General features: G+C 56.9%; 1 protein-coding gene across 4 annotated transcripts in view; it reads right to left on the bottom strand.

Annotated features, from left to right (window-relative positions):
- ACAP3 (ArfGAP with coiled-coil, ankyrin repeat and PH domains 3) overlaps positions 1-8,805 on the bottom strand; it is a 77,005-nt gene extending 68,200 nt beyond the window's left edge. For all 4 annotated transcript variants that reach the window (XM_038746604.1, XM_038746606.1, XM_038746605.1 and 1 more), the window contains exon 1: positions 8,575-8,805. In XM_038746604.1, coding sequence (XP_038602532.1) covers positions 8,575-8,621 — 47 coding nt within the window. In that variant the 5' untranslated portion in view covers positions 8,622-8,805. The remainder of the gene's footprint in view (positions 1-8,574) is intronic.
- Between the last annotated feature and the right edge of the window lie 8,459 nt (positions 8,806-17,264).

Genomic DNA, 17,264 nt, shown 5'->3' with positions numbered 1-17,264 from the left:
GTCCAGGGTGGCCGGACGCAGCCTTGAGCCCAAGGCTGAGGAGGCCGGTCCGGGGCCCGGCCCTAGGCCCCAGCTCCTTCCGAAGGGCCGGCCGGGGGGCCGGGGGGCCGGATCTGGGAACACACACACACAGGCCCTTTGTGCCGCCCGACCGGGAGAGCACTCTGCTCCTTCCTGCTGTTGTTTCCACCCTGTTCTCCCTGCGTCTCAAAAGTCTCCAAGACAGTAACTAGGTCAGTAGTGGCCAGGGGGTGAAAGGAGGGAGACGGCCTCACAGGGAGACAACGGCCTGCCTCTCTCTCTCCTCCTCCTCCTCCCTCTCCCCCCCCCCCGATTTGCTCTTCCTCGTTCTCGCACTCCCCCCAACCCCCTCTCTCCACCCCAGCTGCTGGCTGCTGCAATTCCTCTCCCCACGGGGACGGGGACTTAAATATTCACTCCACTTGGCAACTTTTTCCGGACGGACGGATGAGACTCCGTCACGCCCAGCCCGGCCAGCTGCTCCTCATTTGTACTGAAAGACATCGGGTCTCGCTGCCCACACCGCGGGGTGAGGGGGAGAAGGGGAGCAAATCATCCAGACCTCCGCCTGCCTGCCTGCGATATCTTTCCTTCCCTAGAGATATCCCTGGAGATATGGATATCTTTCCATCCCCTTCCAGACTGTGAGCCCACTGTTGGGTAGGGGCCGTCTCTATATGTTGCCAACTTGGACTTCCCAAGCCCTTAGTCCAGTGCTCTGCACACAGTAAGCGCTCAATAAATACGATTGATGGATTGATTGATTGATTGATTGATAGAGCAGGGCTCACCAAAGCTGAGACGGGGGGCCGCTGTGAGCTGACCACCGGGCATGGGGAACGGTTCTGGGGAGCAGAGGCCCTGATAATGATGAAAACCCTGAAACAGCCCAGCGGGCAGGTGCCCAAAAGCAGGGAAATGCCCTCAGAGGCAGGGTGGCCCACAGAAGGGAGGTGGGGCCCAGTGAAATTTGGGAAATAAAGAGCACCAGAAACTCAATCATTCATTCACTCCCTCATTCAATCCTATTTATTGAGCGCTTACTGTGTGCAGCGCACTGCACTAAGTGCTGAGGAGAGTACGATGCAACAATAAACAGAAACATCCCCCTCCCACAATCAGCTTACAGTCTAGACAGGGGGAGACAGACATTACTATAAATAAATAAATTCCAGATATGTCCCTAAGTGCTGTGGGGCCGGGGTGGGGAGGGCAACGGGAGCAAGGCAGGGTGACGCAGAAGGGAGTGGGAGAAGAGGAAGGTGGGGCTTAGTCTGGGAAGGCCTCTTGGAGGAGACGTGCCTTCGGTGAGGCTTTGCGGGGGGAGAGTCATTGTCTGTTGGATTGGAGGAGGGAGGACGATCACGATTTCCCTTCCCTGCCCCATCCCATCGATACTGAGTGTCCATGGACGGGGCAAGACGTAGGGGGGGTCATGGGGTCAGTCCAAATCTTGTTACAGACTCGGCCTTGCCAGCTCAAACCTCAAATAAGATAAGGGTCATCCCGCCCAGGCCTCTGCCCCCTGGGCGCACGCCGATCCACGTGGCTCCCCCCGGCTGAATGGGGTCCGCAACCCACCATCCTCAAGTCAATCACTCCATCAAGAGAGCTTATTCCTGCCAACAAACACACACATACGCACACCCTCGGGAAGCCTCCAGTCTGACAGGGAGATGGGACACACACACACAGGCAGTAGAGAGCTCAGTGGGTCAAGGAGGGTCAGCAGGTCTGTGAGAAAGTGAAGGGATGAATCAGGGAGGTCTGCCTGGAGTCGGGTGGATTTCTCCAGGCCCAGCACGGTCTGTTCCCAACCCCTGAGGCTCGGCCGTTACGGGGAGTGTGATGTCGGGAGGGACTGAAGATGGGCTGGAGTTGACCCCGAAACGATGGAAATGAGGTGGGATTGGGGTCGGGGTGGGGAATGTGAGCACGGGCTCTGGTCCCTGGAAATCCAAGGAAGGAAAATCCCCGTTCCGAAACCTCAGGAGGGTGCGGGGAGCGAGCCGGGGCAGAGGCTCAGCCCGGCCCGGGACCGCGCCCCCTCGGCGGGCGTGTGGGGACCCGCAGAGCCGCCCGTCCGGCTCCCTGCCCCCCGCTCCGCCCCGCCCCACTCTGCCCGTCTTGGATGCCCCAATGGTCTTGGGATGCCCCTCGCTGAGCGTTGGGAGATCCCGCTCCGGCAGAGTGGGCGAGGGCCGAGACCCTCAGAGAGGGAGGGCGACCAAGGAAGACTCCCTGAAGGGTCAGTTTCCACTGGAGAGAGCCCCTCCTGAGATCCGGTAGCGCCCGCTCTCTGCCCGTGATCCCCCCAGGAAAGGGCCTTCCCGGGGGCCGGGTCCAACAGCGGCGAGCTGGGCAACCGACTCTCCGGACGCTTCTGGCCAACTGGCCGGCTATGGGGCCGGGGGCGGACCCCACCCCAGCCGACGGCAAACCAGGACCACCCTCTTCTTCGACGTCGCGGCCTTGCAGGCCCAACCGGCCTTAATCGGATGGTTTGCTCCGAACGTTCGGAGTGGCCCGTCTCATAAACCCACTCCGCCCTCCCTGGATAACTGGGTCCCTCGCCACGTGTAGACACCCCCTCCCCCACCATCCCGCCTGCCAAACCCAAGGTGACCCGTCTCGGAGGCGTCCCACTTTAGCGTCGCGCCACCTGATCTAGAACGACGGGGCGGCACCTCTCCTCCCTCCCCGCCGCCCTAGGTCAGCTCGGTTCCCCCCGCCCCGGGTCTCTCGGCCCTCACCTCGCCCGGCCCACTTTAGGGACGCGGGGTCGGGAAGGGAAGGTGGAGGGGTGAACTGAGGCTCAGAGATGACCTGGGATGGAGTAGGCTGGAAGGCCCAGGTGTCCCGGCCTGCGGCCCCCCACCCAACCGCCTCCTCGCCCCCCAGGCCTGACAGCGGGAGGGACGTTCACAGCTGCCACCCAGGACCGAATGTGCCAAAGCTATTGACTCAGCGGGCCCACGCGCCACCCACGCGCCTCGCACGCCTGACTCAGCCTCCTGGCCTCCCCACATGGTGGAGACATGGGGGGCCCTGCCCTCCCCCCCACCCCCAGAACTCCCCTCTTGGCCCTATCCCCCAACACAGGGGGAAGTGGGGGGTTACAGGCTGGGCCCCCAGCTTCCGACCTCGCCTCCCGACTGGGGACCCCGGCGCCCGGACACCAGTTGCGCGGCTTAGAAAGAAACCGGGCTGCAGATGGGAACTTCCAAACCCACGTTTCAAAACCAGTGGAAACTGGAGGGGAGGAAGGGAGACTCAGTTCCACGTGCCCCAGAGGTTCCCCAGTAGACCCAGTCGGTCCACCGGGCCCTGAACATTTCCCTGCTGGTGGCCCTGGCCGAGGGGACTCTCCCCGCTGGTCCTGGGCTCTCTAGCTGGAGGCTCCTGCGGGGTCCAGAGGGTCACTCTGTATGCTCCCCCCCAAAACAGCCCTGGCAGTAGTCCCCTGCTTCCATCCCGTCAATCCCCTTGGTCCAACTGGGACAGGGTAATGGACCCAGCATCCTGGGGACGGAGACCCTACCGAGGCCCTGGCCAGACGTGTCCCCGGCGGTCTTGGCCTGTGACAGGTGGTGACTCCCTTTCTCCCCCCTTCCCATCTTGGGGCACAAGGGGAGAGCAGAGTCAAGCGGCAGCATCCCAGCCCTGGGGGTGGGGGGATGTTTGGGGAAACATGTCGTAATCTACAGTCACTTAAGAAGTTAAGTCACTTAACTTCTCTGTGCCTCAGTTACCTCATCTGTAAAATGGGGATTAAGACTGTGAGCCCCCCACACACACCCCGGCATCACCTTGTAACCTCCCCCAGTGCTTAGAACAGTGCTTGGCTCATAGTAAGTGCTTAATAAATGCCATCATTATTATTATTATTATTACAGCACCCGGAACAAAACTCGGTCCTCGCTAGTGGATGGAGCACAGGACTGGGAGTTATTCATTCATTCATTCATTCATTCAATCGGGAACAAAAATCAGTCCCCACTAGTGGATGGAGCACAGGACTGGGAGTTATTCATTCATTCATTCATTCAATAGGAACAAAAATCAGTCCCCACTAGTGGATGGAGCACAGGACTGGGAGTTATTCATTCATTCATTCATTCAATCGGAACAAAAACCAGTCCCCACTAGTGGATGGAGCACAGGACTGGGAGTTTTCACTCATTCATTCATTCAATCGGAACAAAAATCAGTCCCCACTAGTGGATGGAGCACAGGACTGGGAGTTTTCACTCATTCATTCATTCAATCGGAACAAAAATCAGTCCCCACTAGTGGATGGAGCACAGGACTGGGAGTTATTCATTCATTCATTCATTCAATCGGAACAAAAATCAGTCCCCACTAGTGGATGGAGCACAGGACTGGGAGTTATTCATTCATTCATTCATTCAATCGGAACAAAAATCAGTCCCCACTAGTGGATGGAGCACAGGACTGGGAGTTATTCATTCATTCATTCATTCAATTGTATTTATTGAGCGCTTACTGTGCGCAGAGCACTGGACTAAGCGCTTGGGAAGTCCAAGTTGGCAACATAGAGAGACGGTCCCTACCCAACTGTGGGTTCACAGTCTAGAAGGGGGAGACGGACAACCAAACATATTAACAAAATAAATAGAATAAACATGTACAAACAAAATAGAGTCAGAAGGTGATGGTCCCTACCCAACAGTGGGCTCACAGTCTAGAAGGGGGAGACGGAGAACCAAACATATTAACAAAATAAAATAAATAGAATAAATATGTACAATCAAAATAAATAAATAAATAAATGGAGTCAGAAGGTGATGGTCCCTACCCAACAGTGGGCTCACAGTCTAGAAGGGGGAGACGGAGACCAAAAGAAAACATATTAACAAAATAAAATAAATAGAATAAATATGTACAAACAAAATAAATAGAGTCAGAAGGTGATGGGTCCTAATCCCAACGCTGCCCATTTGCCTGCTACGTGGCCTTGGGCTAGTCATTCCACTTCTCTGGGCCTCAATTAGCTCATCTGTAAAATGGGGATTAAGACCCATGTGGGACAGGGACTGCGTCCAGCCCGATTCGCCTGTATCCACCCCAGTGTTTAGGACAGTGCCTGGCAGATAGTAAGCGCTTAACGAATACCACTACTATTATTATCGGTGAGCATCCCCACTCGGAAAGGACCCGTCGATTGGCGAGCGCGGGCACGCGCCCAGAGCACACGCTCCCAGATACACCGCCCGCCCCTGTGGGCCGTCTAGACGAGGCATGGCCCAGTGGGTGCACAGCACAGGTCTGGGCGTCAGAAAGTCGTGGGTTCTAATCCCAGCTCCGCCAACTGTCTGCTGTGAGATCCTGGGCAAGTCGCTTCACCTCTCTGGGCCTCGGCTTTGTAAAATCTGTAAAACGGGGATGATGGGGATTTGTGAAACGGGGATTAAGACCGTGAGCCCGGTGTGGGACAGGGATTGCGTTCAAGCCGACGAGTTTAATCCACCGCGGGGCTTAGTACAGTGCCTGGCACATAATAAGTGCTCAAGAAATACTCCCATTAGTATTATTATTACGTGACACAAATAAACACATACGTCACATACACCACACGACCCCATGACGCCCAAGGACATATACCCTAAACACCCACCCAGAAACATGATGCCCAGCCATACATACCACATATACCCTAAACACCCTCCCAGAGACACACGCAGATATGCAGTCGCGCAGATCCGTCAGACAATCAAATTCGCACCAGGCCATTTCCACCCACCCACCCCCATTCTGGTCTCCATGGGGGCCTATCGTCGCCTCCTGCCTCAGTGTTTCCCCAGAAGACAACACTCAATCAACCCAATGGTAGTTATTACCGAGCGCTTACTGGGTGCAGAGCACTGTACTAAGCGCTATAAAGGAGCTGGTGAACGCGATCTTGCCCTCGAGGAATTTACAATCTGATGGGGAGTTTACAGCAAGGCCCAGGCCTCGGGGTGCCGACGCTGACCTTCCGGGGATCGCCCAGCAGACGGGTACTGGCGCCGGTACCCACCGACTCTCCCAAGCGCTTAGTACAGTGCCCTGCACCTAGTAAGGACTCCATAAACACCATTGCTCGGTTGATTGAGGGACTGGAAGGCGGCACGTCGGAGGCGGGCGGGTTGGAGGCTCCCACAGCGGTGGGGCGGGGTCCGCGGTCCGTCTGTCGGTCCGTCGGGATTTCCACTGCTGGAAATACCATCCCTGCTCCGTCACCCTCCCGGCGAGCCGCGCCACGGGAACGGTCAAGGGTGGGCAGCCCGTGGAGGCGGCGGGCCGGAGGGGACCTCGAGGGGACCCCTGGGGGGCTGGGGGTGGGCTGGGGGGACCCCTGGGAGGACTGTCAGGCCTGGACCCAAGGGCCTCTGCCCTGAGCGGGCATCAGGCCTGCACCCTGGCACAGTGGCACAGGCGCAGAGACATGTCCGCACGGGCGTGTCCGGCCCCCAGGGAGGCCCGGAGGCAGGCCCATGGCCCTGGCCCAGCTCCCCCCAATCCGGGTGGGGGGTCCCCAGCCACTGCTCGTTGGGCTTCTGTTTCCGGGTCGGGGCCCGGGGGATGGGGGAGGGGGGCTGCTCCTTGGTGGATGGGCAAGGACCTGTGGGCTCCCCCCCCCCTTGGATCCCCTCCTGGCTCCCGGCCCTGCCCTACACACACATGCTCACACACCCACAGTCACACACTCCCAGGGACACACGGACACACACACACACTCTCCCACTCACACACACACACGGATACACATGCTCTGATCCTCCCTCACACACATTCTCTCTCTCTCTCACACACACACACACACACACTCACTCACTCTCTCTCCCACTAACACACACACACACTCACTCTCTCCCACTAACACACACACACACACAGATACACATGCTCTGATCCTCCCTCACACACACACACACTCACCCTCTCTCCCTCTCTAACACACACACACACACACTCTCTCCCACTCCCACTAACACACACACACACACACACACACACACACATATGCTCTGATCCTCCCTCACATACACATACTCACTCACGCACACACACACACACTCACTCTCCCTCTCCCACTAACACACACTCACTCTCCCTCTCCCATTAACACACACACACTCTCTCTCTCCCTCTCCCACTAACACACACACACACACACACACACACTATCTCCCTCTCCCACTCACACACACACTCACTCTCTCTCCCTATCCCACTAACACACACACACAGATACACATGCTCTGCTCCTCCCTCACACACATACACACTCTCTCTCTCTCACACACACACACACATATACATGCACACTCAGAGGCAGTCATACTCGGAGGCTCCCACATACATACACCCTCTCTCCCACGCACACACATACATCCACACATTCATTCATTCAATCGCATTTATTGAGTGCTGACTGTGTGCGGAACACTGGACTAAGCACTTGAGAGAGGACAAGTCGGCAACAGATAGAGACGGTTACTCTTGGACAAAATTACACACTCAGGTGGTTCCCCGTCTCTCTCTCACACACACATATACACTCAGAGACAGTTACACACTCAGATGCTTCCCCGTGTATGTGTGTGTCTCTCTCTCTCTCACACACACACACACACACATACATATACACTCAGAGACAGTTACACACTCAGATGGTTCCCCGTGTGTCTCCTCTCTCTCTCTCTCTCTCTCTCTCTCTCTCACACACACACACACACACGCTCAGAGGCAGTTACACACTCCGATGGTTCCCCGTGTCTCTCTCTCTCTCTCTCTCTCTCTCTCTCACACACACACACACACACACACACACACACACACACACACACTCAGAGCCAGTTATGCACTCAGATTCATTCATTCCTTCGACCGCATTTATTGAGCGCCGACTGTGTGCGGAGCACTGGGGAAGTCCAATTCGGCACCAGATAGAGGCGGTCCCGACCCCACCACGGGCTCCCAGGCTAGAAGGGGGAGACAGATGGCTCCCCAGCTCTCTCTCTCACTCTCTCACACACACACACACACACACACACACACGGCTCCCCATCTCTCTCTCTCTCTCTCACACACACACACACACACACACAGCGAACAGAAGCCTGGGACACGCCCAATGAGACCGGGAGGCCGAATAGGTGACAGATGCAAAAACCGGCGGGGCTGTCGCGGAGTCACCCCGGAGGCTCGCTCTCTCTCTCTCTCTCTCTCTCTCTCTCTCTCTCTGTATGTGTGTGTGTGTGTGTGTGTGTGTGTCTCCCCGCCCTTGGGGGGGCTCATTGTCACTGCTGCTGCAAGCCTACGGGCCTGTGTGTGTGCAGCGCTGCAGGCAGGCAGGCAGGCAGGCAGGCATGCACGAGGGCAATCGCATGTTCGATCGTGAACGTGCCTTTGTGTGGCCGGCGGGGCACGCGCGCGCGGGTCCGTGCGTGTGTGTGTGTGTGTGTGTGTGTGCGCGTTATGTGCGGTCGGAGCCCCGTCGGTGGGGGGGGGGGGGCCATGCCGGGGGTGCCCCCCGGATGCGCTCACCTGAACCGGGGAGAGTCCTTGACGCACTCCTCGAACTCCACCGTCATGTCTGCGGCGCCGCGGGGCCAGAGCCCGGGGCTGCTCTGCTCTGGGCCGGGCCCCGCTCCGCTCCCCGCTCCGCTCCGCTCCCCGCTCCCCTCCGCTCGGCTCGGCTCGGCCGCCCCGGGGCTCTCAGCGGGGCAGGGGCATCTCCGTCCGGGCCCGGGCCCCGGCTCGCTCGCTCGCTCGCTCGCTCGCTCCGTCCGTCCGTCCGTCCCTCCGTCTGTCACCGCTCCCCGGGGCCCCGAAACACAACTCCTCCTCCTCCGCCGCCGCCGCCGCTCGCCGCCGCCCCGCCCGCAGGCCCCGCCCACTCGGGACACGCCCACCAATCGGACGCGCGCCCCGACAATCGGTCACGCCCGTCGGCCACGCCCGCCAATCGGAAGAGGACTCCGAAGCCACGCCCACCCATCGACCACGCCCCCGTCGACCACGCCTTCGCAGGCGGTGCCCGCCGATCGGACGCGCGCCACGAGACCACGCCCTCTCGGACCACCCCGCCCATCGGACACGCCCACCGGACACGCCCACCAATCGCGCGCGCTCTCCGAAGCCACGCCCACCGACAGGTCACGCCCTCTAAGGCGGCGCCCGCCAATCGGACGCGCGCCCCAAGACCACGCCCTCTCAGACCGCCCCGCCCATGGGACACGCCCATCGGACACGCCCACCAGTCGGACATGCTCTCCAAAGCCACGCCCACCAACAGACCACGCCCATCGGTCACGCCCCCTCCGGGGGCACCCGCCAATCGGACGCGCGCCCCTAGACCACGCCCTCTCAGACCACCCCCACCAACGGACCACGCCCGTCGACCACGCCCGTCGACCACGCCCACCAACCGGACGCGCGCTCCGAAGCCACGCCCATCGGCAGACCACGCCCGCATCGACCACGCCCTCAGGCGGCGCCCGCCGATCGGAAGCGCGCTCCGATGCCACATCCACCAACATACCACGTCTCCATCGACCACGCCCACAGACCGACCACACCCCCATCGACCACGCCCACCAATCGGGCGCGCCCCGATGCCACGCCCACCGACAGACCACACCCCAATCGACCACGCCCACCAATCGGGCGCGCTCCCCGGTCCACGCCCTCAGACCGCCCCCGCCAGCAGGCCACGCCCATCGGTCACGCCCACCACTCGGACGCGGCAGCTCCGTGACCACGCCCGCCGACAGTCCACGCCCTCTCAAGCGGCGCCCGCCAATCGGACGCGCACCCCGAAGCCACGCCCGCCAACAGACAACGCCCCCGCGATCGACCACGCCCTCTCAGGCGCCCACCAATCGGACACGCGCCCCGGGACCGTGCCCTCTTAGACCGCCCCCGCCCATCGGCCACGCCCACCAATCGGACTCGTAGCTCGGAAGCCACGCCCACCAACAGACCACGCCCTCCGTCGGCACCAGCCAATCGGACGCATGCCCCGAGACCACGCCCTCTCGGACCGCCCCCACCAAAAGGCCACGTCCACCAACAGGCCACACCCCCATCGGCCACGCCCTCCAATCGGGCGGACACTCCGAAGCCACACCCACTAACAGGCCACGCCCACCAACGGGACACACCCAAGCAGGCCACTCTCGTGCCACACCCACCAACATGACATGACCACATAATAATAATAATAATAATAATAATGGTATTTGTTAAGCACTTACTATGTGCAAAGCACTGTTCTAAGCGCTTACTATGTGCAAAGCACTGTTCTAAGCGCTGGGGAGGTTACAAGGTGATCAGGTTGTCCCACGGTGGGGCTCACAGTTTTAATGCCCATTTTCCAGATGAGGTAACTGAGGCCCAGAGAAGTGAAGTGACTTGCCCAAAGCCACACAGCTGACAATTGACAGTAGGGATTTGAACCCATGACCTCCGACTCCAAAGCCCGGGCTCTTTCCACTGACCAACGCTGCCTACCTAGACGACGCCCTCTCAGACCACGCCCACCGACAGGGCACGCCCACTTTGACCACGCCCTCTCGGGCCACGCCCGCACACGTGATACGGCCCACCGACCACCTCCAGGAGGCCTTCCCACACTGAGCCCCCTCCTTCCTCTCCTCCCCATCCCCCCCGCTTTACCTCCTTCCCCTCCCCACAGCACCTGTATATATGTATAGATGTTTGTACCGATTTATTACTCTATTTACTTATTTATTTTATTTGTACATCTTTATTCCATTTATTTTATTTCGTTAATGTGTTTTGTTTTGTTGTTTGTCTCCCCCTTCTAGACTGTGAGTCCACTGTTGGGTAGGGACCCCCACTGTTGGGTTGGGACCCTCTCTATGTGTTGCCAACTTGTACTTCCCAAGAGCTCAGTACAGCGCTCCACACACAGTAAGCACTCAATAAATACGATTGAATGAATGAATTTATTTATTTTACTTGTACATATTTACCATTCTATTTATTTTATTTTGTTAATATGTTTTGTTTTGTTCTCTGTCTTCCCCTTCTAGACTGTGAGCCCGCTGTTGGGTAGGGACCGCCTCTATATGTTGCCAACCCTGTACTTCCCAAGCGCTCAGTACAGCGCTCCGCACACAGTAAGAGCTCAATAAATACGATCGAATGAATGAATTTATTTATTTATTTTACTTGTACACATTTACCATTCTATTTATTTTATTTCATTAATATGTATTGTTCTGTTGTCTGTCCCGCTTCTAGACTGTGAGCCCGCTGTTGGGTAGGGACCGTCTCTCTGTGTTGCCAACTTGGACTTCCCAAGTGCTTAGTCCAGCGCTCCGCACGCAGTAAGCGCTCAATGAATACGATTGAATGAATGAATGAATTTATTTATTTTACTTGTACATATTTACCATTCTATTCATTTTATTTCGTTAATATGTTTTCTTCTGTTGTCCGTCTCCCCCTTCTAGACTGTGAGCCCGCTGTTGGGTAGGGACCGTCTCTCTATGTTGCCAACTTGGACTTCCCAAGCGCTTAGTCCAGCGCTCCGCACACAGTAAGTGCTCAATAAATACGATTGAATGAATGAATGACCACACCCTCTCAGGCCCCGCCCACCAACAGGACTCACCCCCCACTTCCGGCCGCGCCCCCTCTGGCCACGCCCCTTCTGCAGCACATCCCCTCGTGCCCCGCCCCCCGCCCTGGCTCATTTGCATCTCATTTGTGGGTCGGCTCTCATTGGCTGAGAAAATGCCATCCCTCCCCACCCCCTCCGCGCCTGCGCCCTGGCCCGAGTTTCATTCATTCATTCATTCAATCGTATTGATTGAGCACTTACTGTGTGCAGAGCACTGTACTAAGCGCTTGGGAAGTACAAGTTGGCGGGGGAGCTAAAGGCCACAGCCCGCCTGCCCACCCGGCCTGCTAGCCACCCACCCGCCCCTGTTGGTGATGCACTTAGAACAGTGCTTGGCACATAGTAAGCGCTTAATAAATGCCATTATTATGATGATGATGATGGCATTTGTTAAGCCCTTACTATGTGCAAAGCACTGTTCTAAGTGCTGGGGAGGTTACAAGGTGATCAGGTTGTCCCACGGGTGGGGCTCACAGTCTTAATCCCCATTTTACAGATGAGATAACTGAGGCCCAGAGAAGTAAAGTGACTTGCCCAAAGTCACACAGCTGACAACTGGCAGAGCCGGGATTTGAACCCACGACCTCTGTCTCCAAAGCCCAGGCTCTTTCCACTGAGCCACGCAAGCTTACTGACCCTTCGGTGTCTGGGAAAGGAACAGCTGATGAGGCCCAAGGGGGAGGACCAGAAGTTCCCGAAGGGTCACTTCATTCATTCATTCAATCGTATTTATTGAGCGCTTACTGTGTGCAGAGCACTGGACTCAGAGCTTGGGAAGTACAAGTTGGCAACATATAGAGACGGTCCCTACCCAACAACAGGCTCACAGTCTAGAAGGGGGAGACAGAGAACAAAACAAAACGTATTAACAAAATAAAATAAATAGAATAAGTATGTACAAATAAAATAAATAAATAGAGTAATAATCCATTCCCCTGCCTCTGGCCAGGCCTACAGCCACCACAGTGGGGCATCTCCTTTGCCCCTTCTCCCTTTCCTTTGCCCGCCCTCCCGTCACACCCGAGGCCCATTCTGCAGAAGGACAAGCTGAGCCCTCAAGGGGCACACCGGAAAGAAACTAGGCCGCTACTAAATCGGGCGGCAGGCTTGCAGAAATTGGAATCAAAATGGAGCACACACACTCACAACACACACACACACACACACACTCACTCCCCCCCCCCCCCCCCCCCCCCCAAAACTAGTCATCTCCTGGGCTCTGGGATAGCGAAGGGTGAGGGGTAGCAGCCCGGCTAGCAGAGTTGGACCACTCCCAGTCCTGGACTCCACCTGATTTTGGGAGGCCTGAGGCTGGCCCATCCCGGCAAGTCCTGATGGCTCCAGCCTGGCGACCTACGGGGTAGTGCCTGGGAGGGGGTGAGGATGAGAGGGGAAAGGTGCTGGGGTGGCACTTTTTGGGCACCCCCCCCAGCTCCCCGGGGTTCTTCCTGAGGGCCGTGGCACGTTGGGCCGCCGAGGGGCAGGGGTGGGCACGTTGCCGTCTCTGCTGCCTGCTCTCCCACGGAGATGCGGTGTTTCTGCACAGCCAGGCGATCAGGCGGGGGTGCACTCTTGCGTAACTCGAAAGGTTTATTTTTTAACCGAATTTGGAAGGTTTGGGCCAAGAACAGCCCCACAATGTTGTTGCGGGTTTGGAGGGTGAAATCCCACATTGCTCTGGGGCGGCGGGGTGGGGGCAGGGGAGGATGCTCCGAACTTCTTTCCCTCCTGAATAACAATAATAATAATGATGGCATTTGTTCAGCGCTTACTATGTGCTATGCACTGTTCTAAGCGCTGGCGGGGCTACAAGGTAAACGGGTTGTTCCACGTGGGGCTCACAGTCTTAATCCCTGTTTTACAGACGAGGGAACTGAGGCCCAGAGAATCAATCAATCGTATTTATTGAGCGCTTACTGTGTGCAGAGCACTGTACTAAGCCCTTGGGAAGTACAGAGAATCAATCAATCAAGCAATCGTATTTATTGAGCGCTTACTGTGTGCAGAGCACTGTACTAAGCCCTTGGGAAGTACAGAGAATCAATCAATCAAGCAATCGTATTTATTGAGCGCTTACTGTGTGCAGAGCACTGTACTAAGCCCTTGGGAAGTACAGAGAATCAATCAATCAAGCAATCGTATTTATTGAGCGCTTACTGTGTGCAGAGCACTGTACTAAGCCCTTGGGAAGTACAGAGAATCAATCAATGAATCGTATTTATTGAGCGCTTACTGTGTGCAGAGCACTGTGCTAAGCGCTTGGGAAGTACAAGTTGGCAACATATAGAGACAGTCCCTACTCAACAGTGGGCTCACAGTCTAAAAGGCTCACAGTCTAAGTGACTTGCCCAAAGTCACCCAGCTGACAAGTGGCAGAGCCGGGATTTGAACCCATGACCTCTGACTCCAGAGCCCGGGCTTTTTCCACTGAGCCACTCAGGAACCCAGTCCCACCTGCCTAACTTGCTGCCCAGCAGCTGGGAGAGAGGGAGACAAGTTGGCATGGGACCCAGGACAGAGGAGGCCTATCTGGGCTGAGTTGAGAGCAATCTCTGCGGGGAGGCAGGGGGATGAACCCGATGACCTCTGGCCCCCTGACTCCTGGATTTGGGGGTGAGGAGCTCCCCAGTGGCTCAGGAGGATGGGGTTGAGGGCATTGCATCCCAAAGCCAGGCTGCTCCCTTTGACCCGCTCCCTTAGCGCGGCCCCGCCCACCGGACACTTTGAGTGACAGCTCCGCGCCTGCCCAATAGGGAGGCCCCGCCCGCCACACAAGCCCCGCCCACCGGACACTTTGAGTGACAGCTCCGCCCCAGTCCAATAGGGAGGCCCCGCCCACCATATGAGCCCCGCCCACTGGACAGTTTGAGTGACAACTCCGCGCCTGTCCAATAGGGAGGCCCCGCCCGCCACACAAGCCCCGCCCACCGGGCAGTTTCAGTGACAGCTCCGCTCCTGCCCAATAGGGAGGCCCCGCCCGCCACACAAGCCCCGCCCACCGGACACTTTGAGTGACAGCTCTGCGCCTGCCCAATAGGGAGGCCCCGCCCATGAAACAAGCCCCGCCCACAGGACAGTTTGAGCGACAGCTCCGCGCCTGCCCAATAGGGAGGCCCCGCCCACCACACAAGCCCCGCCCACCTGATAGTCTGAGTGACAACTCCGCGCCTGCCCAATAGGGAGGCCCCGCCCACCACACAAGCCCCGCCCACCGGACAGTTTGAGCGACAGCTCCGCTCCTGCCCAATAGGGAGGCCCCGCCCACCACACAAGCCCCGCCCACCGGACAGTTTGAGCGACAGCTCCGTGCCCGCCCAGCAGCGAGGCCCCGCCCCGAAACAAGCCCCGCCCATCGGACAGTTTGAGTGACAGCTCCACGCCCGCCGGGCAGCGAGGCTCCGCCCACCGCATCATCATCATCATCATCATCAATCGTATTTATTGAGCGCTTACTATGTGCAGAGCACTGTACTAAGCCCTTGGGAAGTACAAATTGGCAACATATAGAGACAGTCCCTACCCAACAGTGGGCTCACAGTCTAAAAGGGGGAGACGGAGAACAAAACCCAACATACTAACAAAATAAAATGAATAGAATAGATATGTACAAGTAAAATAAATCATCATCATCATCATCATCAACCGTATTTCTTGAGCGCTTACTGTATGCAGAGCACTGTACTAAGCGCTTGGGAAGTCCAAGTTAGCAACATATAGAGACAGTCCCTACCCAACAGTGGGCTCACAGTCTAAAAGGGGGAGACGGAGAACGAAACCAAACATACTAACAAAATAAAATGAATAGAATGGATATGTACAGGTAAAATAAATAAATAGAGTAATAAATCTGTACAAACCTATATACATATATACAGGTGCTGCGCGGAAGGGAAGGAGGTTGGATGAGGGGGAGGAGGGGGAGAGGAAGGAAGGGGCTCAGTCTGGAGGAGGTGAGCTCTCAGTGGGGCCTTGAAGGGAGGAAGAGAGCTAGCTTGGCGGGTGGGCAGAGGGAGGGCATTCCAGGCCCGGGGGCAGTTAATAAATGCCATTATTATTATTATTGCACCGATCCCAGAGCTTGGCGCATAGTAAGACGCCATCGTCGCCATGCCCACGATGGTCATCACTCACCCAGCTTGTATTGGAAGCAGGCCTTTGCCAGGAGGATGAGGATGAAGGGGAGCCCTTTCTGGAGCCAGCAGACCACGGCCTTCAGCTCCGAGAGGGCGGGGGCCGGGGGGCCGGCCTGCTCGTCGCCCCCGGGCCCGCCGCCCTCCTCGGGGGCCCCGTGGCGGTCGGCGGCCCCATGGAGGAGGCCGCCCGCCCGGTGAGGGCCGTGCTGGAAGCGGTGGGGCGGCGGGCGGTGGTGAGGCGGGGGGGTAAGGCCCCGGCTCGGCCCGGCCGGGCCTGTCCTCCCCGTGGGGGGCGGCCATGGGGATGAACACCTCGCCCCGGCCGGACAGGGCGGCCAGCAGCAGGCCCGACTGGCCGGAGAAGAGCGGCGGGGCCGGGGGGCCTTCCGCCTTCAGGCCTTCGAAGACGTCTCCTTCATCCACGCGCCTGGCTGCGGCTTCTGTCAGGAGGAAGATTATCCGTGTTGCTGCTGTGTCGCCTTTGCATTTTCCTAAGCACCAGATTCCAAGCCGGTAGCCACATGGACTTTAGAAGGCCATGCCGACGGGCTCCGAAATGGGAAGCCCGCACAAGTCACTTCATTTCTCTGGGCCTCAGTTCCCTCATCTGGAAAATGGGGATGAAGACTGTGAGCCCGCCATGGGACAACCTGATCACCTTGTAACCTCCCTAGCGCTTAGAACAGTGCTTTGCACACAGTAAGCGCTTAATAAATGCCATCATTTATTATTATATATTTATTTATGCTCTCTTCCTCCCTTCAAAGCCCTACTGAGAGCTCACCTCCTCCAGGAGGCCTTCCCAGACTGAGCCCCCTCCTTCTTCTCCCCCTCCTCCCCCTCCCCATCCTCCCACCTTACCTCCTTCCCCTCCCCACAGTACCTGTATATATGTATATGTTTGTACATATTTATTACTCTAGTTATTCATTTTACTTGTATGTATTTATTCTATTTACTTTATTTGGTTAATATGTTTTGTTGTCTGTCTCCCCCTTCTAGACAGTGAGCCCGCTGTTGGGTAGGGACCGTCTCTATAGAACAGTGCTTTGCACATAGTAAGCGCTTAACAAATACCATCATTATTATTATTTGTTGCCAGCTTGTACTTCTCAAGCGCTTAGTACAGTGCTCCGCACACAGTAAGTGCTCAATAACTACGATTGAATGAATGAATGAGTGTACATATTTATTACTCTTTATTTTACTTGTACATATTTATTCTATTTGTTTTATTTGGTTAATATGTTTTGTTTGGTTGTCTGTCTCCCCCTTCTAGACTGTGAGCCCGCTGTTGGGTGGGGACCATCTCTCTATGTTGCCAGCTTGGACTTCCCAAGCGCTTAGTACAGTGCTCCGTACACAGTAAGCGCTCAATAAATACGATTGAATGAATGAATGAATTTACATATTTATTACTGTATTTATTTATTTTACTTGTACATATTTAT

This window comes from Tachyglossus aculeatus, chromosome 5 (genome assembly GCF_015852505.1).
Source record: "Tachyglossus aculeatus isolate mTacAcu1 chromosome 5, mTacAcu1.pri, whole genome shotgun sequence".
Taxonomy (NCBI): domain Eukaryota; kingdom Metazoa; phylum Chordata; class Mammalia; order Monotremata; family Tachyglossidae; genus Tachyglossus; species Tachyglossus aculeatus.
The sequence above is the reverse complement of the archived record's forward strand: the minus strand, read 5'-3'. Positions and strand labels throughout refer to the sequence as shown.